Raw genomic sequence first — 16,132 nt, 5'->3', positions numbered from 1 at the left:
TTGGTGGTGTGTCAAGATCCAAAAATTCTGGTCGAAGGTTCAGAATTTTGTGTGCGACGTGGTGGGCACTCAGGTTTCATTTTGCCCCAGACTATGTGTTCTGGGCGATGGGGCGGTCATCGATGTGGGGGATGGCCATATAGGGAACTGGGTTCTGACATGTGTGATGATCGCCAGGCAGGTTATTTTGAGGGGTTGGAGGTCAGCTGGTGTGCCTCCATATCCGGAGTGGTGCACGGAGGTGGGGAGGGTGGCAGCTTATGAGGAGGTGTCATCTGGAAGGGTGGCTTGGATAAGTTTGGAGTTTTTGGAGGGCTCTCGGGTGGGGTGTGGAGAGAGTAGTGTTTTATAGTTTGTATGATTATTATGTGTGTGTATGTGTGTATGTATGTATGTATGTATGTATGTGTATATATATACATATATATATGTATTTATGTTTGTATATGTATGTATGTATATTGACCACAGGGTTGTTTTTTTTGAGGAGGGGGGGGGCTGGGCGGAGTCGGGGGGGATGTATATGTATATATGTTTACAATTCATTGTAAAAAAAAAAAAAAGAGAGAGAATTCGATCTATATTTAAAGGACAATGACAATGGAGTAGTTTCACCCAACATGTTATCGGATGCCTTTAAGGCTGTCATGCGTGGAAAATGTATTCTCACCTCACTGCGGAAAAGGGTGAAACAGATGAGGATGCAAGAACTATAGGAGAATCTGGACAGTTTAGAACTTCAGCACAGACATAAAAACTACTCAAAATTATTGAACCAAATAAAGGTGAAAGAACAAATCAATAAAATATATGAGGAGTATGTAAAAAGAAAGGCTAAATTTACCAAGCAGACATTTTATGAAACTGGTCCTAAAGCCATGAAACTTTTAGCCTGGCGTCTACACAAACAGAGAGCAGAGAATATGGTGAGGAAAATAAAAAATCTCCATACAGAGAAAATAAGTAGCAATGTAGAGGATATCCAAAAGTGATTTGAATATTATTATAGAACTTTTTATTTCCAATCATCCAAGGTGGACACCTTATCTATTATTCAATTTTTTGATTCTTTAGATTTACCATCAATCGGTGAAGAACAGAACAACATTTTAACAGCAGAAATAACAGTCGAGGAATTAGATAGGGTCTTATCAAGGTTAAAAGCAAATAAGTCCCCTGGAATGGATGGTTTTCCGTCCGAGTGGTATTTATCCCCCCTCTTCTTAGATCGTTTAACCACATACTTAAAGAAGAAGAACTTCCTCAATCTTGGAGAGAGACTATTATATCTGTAATACTCAAACAGGGGAAGGACAGTACAGAATGTAGTTCCTATAGGCCTATCTCAGTCCTAAATGTAGATTACAAAATGTATACCTCAATCCTAGCAAAGAGATTGGAAATGATTTTGCCTGAATTAATAGAACTGGATCAGACAGGGTTTATCCGAAACAGACAGATTCAGTATAATGTAAGACATACGCTTCATGTAATGAGCCATATAACACAAAACAAAATTTGTGCTGTCCTTCTTAGTCTGGATTTAGAGAAGGCAACTGATTTGGTAGGATGGTTATATTTATATCAAGTGCTACACAGATTTGGGTTTAATGAAGAATTCATTCGATGTACACAAATAATATACTCCGGCCCTACTGCAAGATTAAAGGTAAATGGCAGTTTATCCCAAACTATCACATTGGAGAGAGGAAATAGACAGGGTTGCCCTCTGTCCCCATCCTTATTTGCATTTTTCATAGAGCCCCTAGCACAATCAATTAGAGAAAATGTTGAAGTACAGGGTATAGAAATTTAAGACAAGGAAGAGAAGATCAGCCTTTACGCTGATGACATTCTGCTATATTTGAGTAATCCTGAACACAGTAAACTAAAGTTAATGTCCACTTTGGAGGCTTTTGGGGCTCTCTCAGGTTACTCATTGAACATACACAAAACTCAGATTATGTCACGAAATTTCTTACCATCGCAAACTCTCAAAAACAAGATATAATTTTAAGTGGGACACGCAAAGCATGAAGTATCTTGGAATTATCATACCGAGAGATATATCTTTTCTCTATGAAAGTAATTACGGGCACATTACCAAGGTAATAAAATCAGATGTGACCAGGTGGGCGTTACTAGATATAAGTAATCGGATAGAAACAGTTCAAATGAATATAGTAGCACGCTTGCTATTTTTATTTCAGTCGTTACCAGTTGAAATTTCACAGAAACAGTTTTGTGATTGTGATGCATTTGGATAGACGATTTTCTTTATTTTATACTTTACTTATATTATATTAAGCTTTTAATCAATTATAATCTGCTATTAAGCAATATTCACATATCCATTCTTTATATATTAATTTATCTATGCAGTCATGTCATCAATTTACTTAGGGATATTAAGTATTTCTTTTCTTATTCAATGTTCAGTGACTATGTTTTGTTATCATGATACCTACCTAAGTGCTAGAATTAGTTAAGGTTATTATAAAAACTGTTACATCTTAAATAATACTGCTTACGCAGTTTTAGACCTTGAATGTCATCGAGACCCAGGCTGAATGTGTTTTTTTCTCTGTCAGAACAACAACATTGAGATAAACCAAGCTTGCACACAGATTTGTATTACAGGTTTGGACAAATATCTTTTCAGCTCTTCTCTCCTCGCTCTCTGCAAAGACTACATCTCTGAGGCCTCAGTCTATCTTAATCCTTTCTTTTACTTAGTTCATTAGATAAGACAACATACTACAGACTTAGTTTAGGAGTTATATTTTTAAGACCTATTTACTAAATATTCCAAATGCATTTCATTGTTATTTTCATTTATCCAGTGTTCATTATAATTGCTTTTTTTCATTAATTAATTTTTACGAAATAAAATTGTTAAAAAGAGTTATTTTCCATCTGCTGGATCAGCCTGCACCATTTGTAGGTTCCTTACTGAGATAAAGTTGAAATCAGATCAACTTTGTGATTCTTCTCCTACAAGGCAAAGATTAGGAAGGTGAGTTTTCATCTTCTATTCTTTTAATTTCTCTGTTGATTGATTGTTGGTGAAGTCTCGTGAGGTATATTCCTTGGTGCTGGATTTCTCAATTTCGGCTGCAGACGGAGAGAGAACAGACGAGAAGCAATAATCTCCTAATCTGAGGACTGATTGGGTGTGATCAGTCCCATAAATTTGACGTATTGTGGGGTGAGAAAGTACAGAATCTTTGTGATCCCAAGTGGCAGATAAGAAATATGGGAGTAGCAGCCTGAGTTTTGGTGTGCACCAATTTGAGATTATCGATAGTTCACAACAGTTTTATATTGCATGATCAATAAAGGTTGAACCTGACTGGTAGGTTCATTTTGAATGTACCTCCATTTATGAGACACCACAATCAAATAACAGAGAACCTTGCAGTGTGTTTGTTTTAGAAAACGAAATTATTAAATGCAAAAATTCTGATCCAGAAATGCAGATGTGTAATCATACAACTGAAATTGTAATACCTGTGATACAAGATGCAAATAAACAATATAATAGTATATATTGAAATAAACAAATTGAAGTTTATTTGAGATTTACATTGTGTTGTCTAGTGAACGAAGTAAATTATTTTGTTGGAGTTGTCATAATACCTACTGAAAATGGCTTTTTCAATGGAAAAGGGAAAAACTACAGATTGCTGAGTTATTTTATATTGGAAAAGCATGGAGGAGACCATTGGTGATGCTTTGTGAGAAAAGCACTATATAAATATAACTTTTTATAATCATCACTTAGTTTACTGTTCAAGAACAACTGAAATTGGTTTTAAACAAATTATTGTGGTGGCGTAGTGGGCTAAAGCACTGAACTGGTAATCAGAAGGTTGCTGGTTTGATCCCCAAAGCCACCACCACTGTGTCCTTGAGCAAGGCACTTAACTGCAGTTGCTCCAGGGGGATTGTCCCTGTAATAAGAGCACTGTAAGTTGCTTTGGATAAAAGTGTCTGCCAACTGCATAAATGTAAATGTAAAAGAATCAGAGTGGAAAGAATTGAAAATCCTCTCACTCCTCTCAGCCTCAATTTGCTCAGTTTCTGCTCCAAACACAACAGCACTGAAAATAAAGATAAAGATAAACTAAACACAGGGAAATCTTTCAAGCCCTGTGAGGGAAAAATTTGTTATGGTCCGATGCTTATATTGTGAGGGCCAATATTTTGTTTGATTTTCTTTATTAACACTGGTGCACAACTGAACATAATGCAGTTTCATTAAGTTATCTTGCAAAACATGCAATGATATCATAGTAAAACTTCAACAGTTGAAGATATTTTACAATGGCAAAGATATGCGTCCAAATTAAAAATTGCTGTTCCAAAATCTGGCCGACAAATTAACCAAATCTCCACTAGTGGAGGTATGCAAATTACTGCCATTTCATTGATGAGAATGTGATGAGGGCAGTGAATATGTGAAATTGTATCCGAATTTGAAGTGTGTTGAATTTGCATTGCAATTTAATAATCTGCGTACCAACATTCAGCAAATCATCACCTTTTTAACCATATGCAGTTAATCAGGATATATTATAATTATAAATAATTTGTCATTTGTGTATTTGATGTCTGAGGTGTGACTGATTTATATCAGGTATGCAGGAAACAGTGCTTAATCATTTAGCCCGGCTCCCAGAGAACAGATATACATGTGAGTTGTAATTAATTCATTGAGCATTGTTCAAAGTAAGTAAGAGTTTTATTGTGTTTAAAACTCAAGTCATCCTCCACACACCTCACCGCTGCCTTCGTCTACTGGAGGAGACAAAGACGAAGTCTATCTCCAATCAAGACGTGCAAAGTAGGGCTGGGCAATATGGCAAAAAAATAAAAAAACAAACTTATGGATGATTCACGATTCGATTTTTTCAACTTTTAAATGTACTCCAACATGATTCAAATTGTATGTTCTTTATTAGAATGTAAGGCAACCTGATTATAGAAATCCAAGTTCTGTTAATTATAGGACACAAAGGTGTGCATAAAAAATTTACAAATGCACCAAATGCACCACAGGGGGAAGTTGTCAACAGAGAACAAATGTAAAATAAATTAAAATCTAATAAACCCAGATGTTCAGAAATAACAGAATAAGAAAACTGCAAACTAATTCTTAGCCAGTGTAGGTATTCATTTTATCTAAACCAAGTCTATCTAGAAAGTTATCTAGAAAGTACTCATTGTATATAAAACGATCTGTGTGTATATTCGTAAACCCCTGCAGACAGAGACGATAACTTATCATTACAATTCAACAAGCAAAGTTTGTCAAAATGATCGCTTGGCAAATATTGGCTATAGACGCAGTACACTTGAAACATGTCACAGAACAAAGCAATAATTAGCGATCAATTTGAACCAGCATGGCAAAAGGAGTGGTGTATGTTTGATTCTCCCATATATAGCCTCTCCATGATTTGAAATGAAGCACCCATAACTGCCCACAACATTATCAGTGGACCAAATTCAGTCTTAATGTGTGGTTTAGGGTGATAAGGAAATGTAAACTTGAACAACAGGTTAGGGTGCTAAGTTGGGCCCTACTCTCAATTTCCTCTGGCCCGGATAGATGAGAAATTTCGTTTTTGGGTTCCCAAGGGAATAACTGCATATTGCTCTATTTTATCTGGGGGGAAGGTTCAAGATTTTCAGAATTTAGTTGATACATGTGGCTTGGAAAAACAAGACTTTTATAGATTTTTCATAAAAGTATTATAATGCGGAAATCAAAAGAGGGATAGAGGATTTTTCCTCTTTGATTAAATTATTCATTAAAACCTATAACATGAATGATAATAAACAACTAATATCTAGGCTATACACATGTATTCAAGATTCCAACAATCACTCTACTGTATACACCGATCAGCCACAACATAAAAACCACCTGCCTAATATTGTGTAGGCCCCCCTCGTGCCGCCAAAACAGTGCCAACCCGCATCTCAGAATAGCATTCTGACATGCTATTCTTCTCAGCACAATTGTACATAGCGGTTATCTGAGTTACCATAGACTTTGTCAGTTCGAACTAGTCTGGCCATTCTCTGTTGACCTCTCTCATCAACAAGGCATTTCTGTCCACAGAACTGCCGCTCACTGGATGTTTTTTGTTTTTGGCACCATTCGGAGTAAATTATAGAAACTGTTGTGCGTGAAAATCTCAGGAGGTCAGCACTTATAGAAATACTCAAACCAGCCCGTCTGGCACCAACAATCATCCATGCGATTATTTAATCAGCCAATCGTGTGGCAGCAGATACGGGTCAGGAGCTTCAGTTAATGTTCACATCAACCATCAGAATGGGGAAAAATGTGATCTCAGTGATTTGGACCATGGCATGATTGTTGGTGCCAGATGGGCTGGTTTGAGTATTTCTGTAACTGCTGATCTCCTGGGATTTTCATACACAACAGTCTCTAGAATTTACTCCGAATGGTGCCAAAAACAAAAAAACATCCAGTGAGCGGAAGTTCTGTGGATGGAAATGCCTTGTTGATGAGAGAGGTCAACAGAGAATGGCCAGACTGGTTCGAACTGACAAAGTCTACAGTAACTTAGATAACTGCTCTGTACAATTGTGGTGAGAAGAATATAATTTCAGAATGCTATTCTGAGATGCGGGTTGGCACATTGTTTTGGTGGCACGAGGTGGACCTACACAATATTAGGCAGGTGGTTTTAGGCAGGTCACGTACCTAACGCTTATTTATGGGTGAAAAAAAAGAAAGGAGACCGTTCATCAACATTCACATGCCGAGGCCAGTTATGGTTTTAAGTCGGTGTATACCTGCATGATGGACGAAGCTGAGCTACAATCACACTGTGTACAATCATACTGGGAATATCACCGTTGACTTTTATATCAGTCTCTGTGTTGTTAACCTTTCATGTTCATTTGGAGCATGCCACACATGTGAAGCTGATCAGATCGGGAGCAGCATTAAGACAAGTGCTATTAATTATTTTTCTCTTCCTTATTCAACCTTTGGTGGATTTACACCATATCTAACTATAGCTTTCGCATAATTTTTTGCAAAATCTTGATTTCTCAATTTAAAAAAATTTAAAATCGTATCAAAACGCAAATTCAAATTAATCGGAAAAACCACCCAGCCCTATTATGTGCTTGATGAGTAATTAAAAGACTCAAAATCACTGTTCGTTGATGGAAGCAACTTCTATGAGAGTGACACACTATACACTGGATGAGCAGTGGTTGAGGGGGAAGTCGGGCAATACTCTCTCTTCGGGGTTGCTTAAAGGGGGTACTGCTCAAGAAGCAGAGCTTTACACTCTGAAATCGGCTCTAAAACATTGCCTCCAATGAAACTGAACCAATTACCATTTACAAAGTCAGCGCATATTGCTTTCATGACGTTCACAACTATGACCCTGTTTGGAAAAGTCATGGATACCTTACCACCGCTGGTAAACCAATAAGCCACCAACCAGTGATCAAAGAGATTCTCGAAATTTGTGGTAAAATACAACCAAATTGTGTCACAGTTTACAAAGGCACGGGTCAAAGTATGCTTAACTATACACTCTCAAAGAGAAATTCCCTTACCGACAATGCTGCTAAACAAGCTACAAAATCCCAAACAACAGACAAGGCTGTCATTTTTCCTGTTCACCCTGACTGTGCAGGCTCAGAGTCAATGTCTAAGATATACAATCCAGATGATGTTGAGGTTTGTCAAAAACTGACTGCCACATTATCAGATAAGGAATTGTGGATTTCAAATGGCAAAGTTGTTCCACCAATGGGGTACCAAACTGAATTGATTGATTTGTATCATGGTTTGGAGTCAACAAAACACATTCAATGCTCCAACAAACTTGGTTTTGGCCCGACATGAGAATGATATAAAAGACAGGTTGTCCAGATGCCTACATTGTTTGAAAACAAAAACAAAATTTGTGAAAGGCAAAATTCCAGTTGGACATAGTTCTCATCTGAGGGGACCATTTACACACTTACAACTCAATTTTATATCATTGCCTTCTGACCATGGCTATAAATACGTACTGGTAATTGTGTCATTTTTTCTCGACGGGTAGAAGCGTTCCCTTTAGGCACCGCCACTGCTGAAAAAGGTGGCTAAAATTTTGCTGAGGGAAATATTACCTCAAGATTAACTCAAATTGTTAACCGAGTCTCTCTAAAAGATTTTTTTTTTTAAATTACACTGCCCTCAGCACTTAAAACATGAAAAATAAAACGCACAAAGCATACCATTTAAGAGTGAGAAACCCAATGCAGGTGGGAGATAAGGTATTTTGGACAAATATCCTCAAGATATTATGGCCCTCATCCAGTGTTATTGACAACTGCTACATATTTGCTTGTTGAAATTGATGATTCGATGGATGCATTTAACGCAAACTAAACTCTTTCCCTGATTGCTCTATTAAATCTACCCGCCGACCCCACCGACGCTATGCTTAATGCTGCTATAATGATAACACTACCCCCCCCCCAACAGCTCCACCAATGTAATGCTGCTTCTTAGGAAAGGAAATATACCTTCCACAAAAAAAAAAAGAAACATAACAATAATACTAGTCACTAACTTTGCTGGAAGGGTTTCCCTTTCGTGTTTTTTCTCTCTCCCCTCTTTCTCTCTTCTCTTTCTATTATTCTTTCTCTTTAATAACAGGTACTGATTAATGCTATCTGGAAAGTATGCAGAGTTCCTAGATCCAGGTAGTGTGATCTACCAGTTGATGCCTTCCTAGTCATACTGGGGCATGACCTCTTCCTGAACGATCCTGCTTTTCTAGCTGTGTTGGTTGGCCGATCGATCCGAACACCACCACTCTTCAGGGCTGGGTCTATCACCACTGGAGCCTTGTACTTCTGCCACTGAAGTTTCACTTTACTTACTTAGTCCATTAGATGAGACAACATACTATAGACTTAGTACCTATTTACTAAATATTCAAAATGTATTTCTTTATTATTTTGCATTTATTCAGCATTCATTATAATTGATTTTATTTCATTAATTACATTTTACCAAATAATATTGTTATTCCTTCTACAAATCATCCAGGTTATTGGAGTTATTTTCCATCTGCTGGATCAGCCTGCACCAGACTGGGATAGAATACTATCTAGATTTATATGGAACAGCAAAAAACCAAGAGTTAGATTTAAAACTTTACAATTATCAAAAGAAAAAGGAGGAAGATCCATGCCCTGCCTGCAAGATTACTTTTATGAGGCCCAGATGAGGCCCATAGTTTGTTGGTATGATTCAAGTTACACATCTAAATGGAAATAGTTAGAAACGTCACAAACATCAACTTCTATGATGTCACTGCTAGGCAATATTAAAGCAGGCAAAGAAATTAATTTAAATCAGTGGACCAAATTCAGGCTTAATGTGTGGTTTAGGGTGATAAGGAAATGTACACTTGAACAACAGGTTAGGGTGCTAAGTTGGGCCCTACTCTCAATTTCCTCTGGCCCGCATAGATGAGAAATTTCGTTTTTGGGTTCCCAAGGGAATAACCGCATATTGCTCTATTTTATCTGGTGGGAAGGTTCAAGATTTTCAGAATTTAGTTGATACATGTGGCTTGGAAAAACAAGACTTTTATAGATTTTTCATAAAAGTATTATAATGCGGAAATCAAAAGAGGGATAGAGGATTTTTCCTCTTTGATTAAATTATTCATTAAAACCTATAACATGAATGATAATAAACAACTAATATCTAGGCTATACACACGTATTCAGGATTCCAACAATCACTCTACTGTATACACCGATCAGCCACAACATTAAAACCACCTGCCTAATATTGTGTAGGCCCCCCTCGTGCCGCCAAAACAGCGCCAACCTGCATCTCAGAATAGCATTCTGACATGCTATTCTTCTCAGCACAATTGTACATAGCGGTTATCTGAGTTACCATAGACTTTGTCAGTTCGAACTAGTCTGGCCATTCTCTGTTGACCTCTCTCATCAACAAGGCATTTCTGTCCACAGAACTGCCGCTCACTGGATGTTTTTTGTTTTTGGCACCATTCGGAGTAAATTATAGAAACTGTTGTGCGTGAAAATCTCAGGAGGTCAGCACTTATAGAAATACTCAAACCAGCCCGTCTGGCACCAACAATCATCCATGTGATTATTTAATCAGCCAATCGTGTGGCAGCAGATACGGGTCAGGAGCTTCAGTTAATGTTCACATCAACCATCAGAATGGGGAAAAATGTGATCTCAGTGATTTGGACCATGGCATGATTGTTGGTGCCAGATGGGCTGGTTTGAGTATTTCTGTAACTGCTGATCTCCTGGGATTTTCATACACAACAGTCTCTAGAATTTACTCCGAATGGTGACAAAAACAAAAAACATCCAGTGAGCGGAAGTTCTGTGGATGGAAATGCCTTGTTGATGAGAGAGATCAACACAGAATGGTCAGACTGGTTCGAACTGACAAAGTCTACTGTAACTTAGATAACTGATCTGTACAACTGTGGTGAGAAGAATATAATTTCAGAATGCTATTCTGAGATGCGGGTTGGCATGTTGTTTTGGTGGCACGAGGTGGACCTACACAATATTAGGCAGGTGGTTTTAATGTTGTGGCTGATCGGTGTATATTAAACAAGAACGAGAAAAAGATGGGGATTCATATTCCAGAAGATGAACGTATAAATATATGCTGATCGCAGAGCATGACTAGTCACTGCAGGACCTTAAGAGAATTCAGGTGGAAGAATATAGTACAATTTTTTATCACACCTAAAGTAAAAGCCAAACAAACTGGATTAACAAATCAATGGGCTTGTTGGAGACAATGTGGAACATCATTGGCTGACCACTTACATATCTTTTGGGCCTGTCCTGTAGTACAATTATTCTGGGGAGAAATACATTTAACTATTAAAGAGATTCTTGATATAGATGTTGATTATACAGGTTATATCTTGGACACATACCTGAATCAGTTAGAAGCAAAGACAAATATCTACTATGGATATTATTGGTGGCTGCTAAAAAACCAATTACTCGTCGTTGGCTTCAACGTCCCAACTAGAACTCCTTGGGAAGAAACTGTTACAGAAATGTATAACATGGAAAGACTTACATTCAAATTGAGATTGCAAGGGGGGAGTTTTGGTAAATACTGGGAGAAATTGATTAGGCATGTATCTAATTACATTAGGAGGAGAAGAATGGCCTATATGACTAGCAACCCAGGTTTTTTTTACATTGTACTTGATGTTACCGATGTGAGATGCGTACCAATGATACACCCATAACTAATGTCAGCTAATGGAAATCCATGGAAGGTCTGTAACCAAATGGCCCTTGCTGTGTTTGTTTCTGTGTTTTTGTATTTTTGTTTGTTTGTCTTTATATGTTCCAATTTAAAAATAAAATAAAGTAAAAAAAAAAAAAAAAAATGCATGAACTTATAATAGCACTACTTATACTTATTATGTACTTATTATAGTGGCAGATGCGTGCCTGAGTAGCGGTTGGCATTTGAGACCATATGGCCAAGTTTGGGGTCTCTACAATTTAAGGTTTCTGATGCCTAGACACTTTTATGGCAGAAAAAGAATAAGAATACGAAGAAAATGAAAATCAGTACAAATATAATGGGGTTCCAACTTCTTTAGTGCTTAGAAACCTAATAACAGGTGACAATGCAGACAGGAGGCTTATATGATAGGTAACACTTTCTCCCATTATCTTCTTAGACTTATTTTAATTTAAGAGATTTTTGTGGTTGAAATACAAGCTTTAGAGTTTTGATAATAAATAATCTGAGGCAAATTTTCAAGGTAACTCCCTTCATTCACATTTCACACATGAAGTTTTCCTCTTTCTTTTCCTCTCTTTTACTGTGTCCAACAAGAAGACAGTGACTTACCAAGTTGGTAATGATCTATCTTCATGGTGCTGTTTGTCAGGGTGCCGAAGATGGTGATAATGGAGATCTTCCTGATGGCCATCTCACACACATGTTCCAGGTATTCATCTCTCTGCTGAACATACATGTTGTTTTCTTCCGCTGGAGCGGTAATCAACTACAGTAAAGGGTTTGAAACAGAATAACAGTAAATAATAATAAATAATTTAAATAATAAAGATAAACATATAAATGACATGGTTCAGTGTATCATTTACAATACTCACAATTAGTCTCCTTTTGCTTTCAAAATAGTCCAAAAAGGTTGCAAGAGTTCCTTTAGGTGGTGGTGGTGGTGGTGGCGGTGGTGGTGGTCTCTTTGTTGGTTTCGGATACTCTTCTTTCTCAGGGTTCTTTGAAATTTTCTTTCCATTTTTCTTTCCCCCTTTTCCATCCTTTCCCCTCCTCTCCGCCTTGTCCTTTTTTGACAATTTGTCGGTCTTGTCCTTTTTCTTCTTTTTATCTGTCTTGTCCTGCCTGCCCTTACCTTTCTTGGTGGGCACTACCTCTTCCTCCTTCTCTTCTGGATAACCATTGGTGGGTTCACCTACATTGTATTTATCGTTATAAGCATTACTATTTCCTTTATTGCCATTCTTTTTCTTGGATGGCTTAACTTTAGAAAGCTTGTGTTGTGTAGGTATGACATTGGTGTGTTTGTGACCATATTCCTTTTTGTCTGTGCCATATTTTCCTGTGTTGGCCTTGGTGTAATAAACAGGAACGGTTGTGGGTGAGGTGGTGCTTTTGGTCTGGTATCTGTCCCTACGGTTGTAATAGTAGGGCTCAGTAGTGGTCTTGGGGGCTGGGATCCACTGCGGAGTAGTATGAGCTCTGGTGGTCCTCTGAGTGGTGGTGGCCTGTGTGGTGGTTGTGGTTGGCTGTGTTGTTGTTGTGGTGGTGGAGCGGGTTGTTGTAGTTGTGGGCACTGAAGTGGTGGTGGTAGTTGCTTTGGTAGTAGTTGTAGTGGTGGTTGTTGGTCTCGCTGGAGTTGGTGTAGTTGTAGTTGTCGTCTGAGACGGTCTCCGGATGGGTTTCCGCACCTCTTTTCTCCCCGGTCTCCTATCCATTGGTGGATCAACTTGGGGGCCGATGCTGGGGACTCCCTCAACCACCTGACCCTCCACCCCAGCCCCCTTACACTTCTGTACAAAGCCTTTTTGCCGGACTTTCTCCATTTTACGCATGGGCGACTGGTCAATAACTTCATACACAGCCTCCAGTCTGACAGGATATGGGTAGCGCTCCTCCAACTGTAGGGTCTTTTTAAGAAGGACCATCCCAAACTTTCCTTTCTCTAATTTGAGAAAGTTCATGAGCCTGGGAATAAGGGTTGTATCTAAAGGCTCTTCCATCACTTTGCCTTCGTTAGTAATGCGTCGGATTTTCCCACCCATCTCCCCTTCCTGGTGAAACATCACAATCTGATGCACATGGCGCTCTGCCAACTCACAGTAAACCTCTGGTTTGAGAAGGCTCATCATCAATCTGTAGTAGCCATCAGAGTCATGGGGTGCGGAAATAACCAGCAGGCGGTTCTTTCCCGCAAATGAGGCCAATAAATTCTGAGAACCAGCACTGCTTGGCGTACGAGATACTCTGGCCCTGGCTCCAGGTGTTCCATCATCTTGCTGGATTGGATTCCTAGACCCACCCTGCGCTGGTCTTCTTTGTGCCAAGAACTTTCTGGAGTGCCCGTTCCTGGTAACATTTATGCCCATGTCTCCCTGCATTTGCTGCCGTCGGTCACTGATCCATGAACCTACTCCTGTTCTAATAATCTGACTCTGTTTTGATTTGTTAAGTCTTGCTCGTTTTATGGACATCAGTCTGAGTTTGGCTTGTTTATCGGTCGGGCTACTCTCTGACAGGTAAACTGCCAATGTCAACAGACACAAAACTGTGAAACCAAGCATGTAACTTCCCCTCATGTTTGAAACCTTCAGTAACACTTTCGCCAGTAAAGAGAACCAATCCAGTAAAGTGTCATAAGATTCTGGCTAAGATTTGATTGATTTATTTTGAAATAGGAACAGTTTAGAATTCTGATGCTCAGCGCAAAAAAGTGCTAAAGTCTGGTAGAACCATCAGCATCATTTTTGGAGGCTTAACAAACAAAGAAAAACGCTTCAGACAAGGTATCAGTCAGTATAGGAATAATTTTACAAATCAAGTTTGGTTAAAAACGTCAAATGAGATCGCTTATTTTTTCCCACAAAATATGATCATTTAGCACAATTACCTGTAAATGCATTTAGGGAACATTTCTTGAACATTCAGTGCTCGCGCTTCCACATTCCCATGAGAGTCAATGAATCAAAGCAATGGGGCAATTACTTCTGCCCAGTGCGAGAGCATCTAATCTCATCGTTCTTATATTAAAATGCATATAATCCTTTAAAGAACTGACAACAACTGCCATGAAGTAAAGCTGGTTTTCAGTCTGTCAGAAATTGAGCCTCGAAAAGTTTGACAAGCGCAGTAAATTCAAAAAAGTAAATTCAGCACAAATTTAGCTGAATCAATGCACGTCGCAACAATGAGAAAAAGACAGAAAATACTTCCGAAAATATGGGAAAACTCCTCTCTGCGAGGCTCCTTGTCACTGGAAGCTTTCCCAGACATGTCAGAAAGTAACAGCCACCTCCGCATCCTCTGACGAGCGCACAGAGAACCAGCCCATGCAGCTGTATGGAGTTATATATGTGCCAAAATTCTGCGTGCGCAAAAAATTTATTTGGAGCGCTCAAAATGGGGGATCTCTCGATGTGAGGGGTGCTGTGTGTTCTTCTCTGCTCCAAATTATACTAGTTGTTACAATATGTTGAGCGCACAAAGTAATTTTGTTCGCGCATGAACTTAGTTTTGTAAAGCAATGTATCTCTCAAAGATTAATAATTTTTTGTGTGTGTGGAAGATCTCACTCTTTTGCGTGCACTCTGAACATTTGACTGCTTAGTTTGCTTTTCCAACCCTATTCCGACAAGTCCCCCATCCTACGTCAGGATTGGCTACTAGAAGCTGCTTACAAGCGCTCTACGATTGGATAGTTGAGGTAGCTACAGCAACCATGAACATCTCAGTGTAAATGTAGCAGAAGAGCCAACAGGCACAATGCTCCAAGTTCAGTACACACTTTATATACTGTATGCAGTTATCATTACAAAAGACATTTACTCCATGGATTATAGAAATACCAGGAATACTGTAACGCTTAACTTACTGTAATGTAAGTTTTTCAAAATATAGTAGCCTGGGATCATGCAATGCTAAGGATTTTTTTCTATTTTTAAAAAACTTTTTGCAGTCTCAAACAACTGAGTTTCAATATACTGTACATTTAATTTAACCCAAACTATGACAGGAGACATAGTTAGCCTCTTTCCCTTCCATTTCTTCTCAAACAATTTTGACAAAAGGGTTGTGGTAGAATGCATAAACTTCATAAATTGGCATACTGAACATTTCAAGATACCCCACAGCTTTGAAATGCAAACATAAACAGCTTTTCTAATTTATGATCAAGAATAGAATGTTAATTTAGTCAATATTTATAATATTCATAATATACAAGGCTGTCAAAAAAATAGAGGACACACTAAAGAAGGTGGACAAAATAACATGTTTATTAAAGAAAATAACATTTCATTTAATAACAAAGAAGGTTCAGTGGTTGCTAATCCATGGTAGACTGTAATCTGGTCACATTTATTTCAATAAACTGCTCTCTCAGAATATCTTGTGGGACAGATGGAAGTCAAATTAAGTTCCCCCCAAACTACCCTATTATGCTAGTCTTAAAGAGTTTTACGCATGGGAGAGATTAAATTAATATTATTTCAGATGAAAGCAGGCACGGACTGGCAAATGGAGCCGCATGGGCCGCCGCGTTATGCAGAACACGCCACAAAATGGCGCCGCGATATGCATGGTTTCTATGTAAAATCTATTTATGTAAAATCCCGGGCCGAATTTTCTTCTCAGTCCGACCCTGGATGAAAGTGTTAACTAACATGGCCAATCTAGTAGCTACGTTAGTGTAACTTAGTAACCAAGATAACCAAATACTAGCCAAGAGAACCATACTAAGAGAGCTATCCAGACAGTTAGCTAGCTAATATGCCTATTGGCAGTGTACAGACTAAAAAT

The 16,132-nt window shown here is 38.4% G+C and overlaps 1 protein-coding gene across 1 annotated transcript in view; it reads right to left on the bottom strand.

Moving 5' to 3' along the window:
* Nucleotides 1-14,622, bottom strand: part of ccdc80 (coiled-coil domain containing 80) — a 59,936-nt gene extending 45,314 nt beyond the window's left edge. Inside the window, exons 1-3 of the mRNA XM_051707875.1 lie at nt 14,226-14,622; nt 12,211-14,089; nt 11,945-12,101 (exon numbers count right to left, since the gene is read on the bottom strand). Coding sequence (XP_051563835.1) covers nt 11,945-12,101; nt 12,211-13,914 — 1,861 coding nt within the window. The 5' untranslated portion in view covers nt 13,915-14,089; nt 14,226-14,622. The remainder of the gene's footprint in view (nt 1-11,944; nt 12,102-12,210; nt 14,090-14,225) is intronic.
* Between the last annotated feature and the right edge of the window lie 1,510 nt (nt 14,623-16,132).

The sequence above is a fragment of the Myxocyprinus asiaticus genome, chromosome 10 (assembly GCF_019703515.2).
Source record: "Myxocyprinus asiaticus isolate MX2 ecotype Aquarium Trade chromosome 10, UBuf_Myxa_2, whole genome shotgun sequence".
NCBI lineage: Eukaryota > Metazoa > Chordata > Actinopteri > Cypriniformes > Catostomidae > Myxocyprinus > Myxocyprinus asiaticus.
This window is presented reverse-complemented; position numbering and strand designations above follow the sequence as displayed.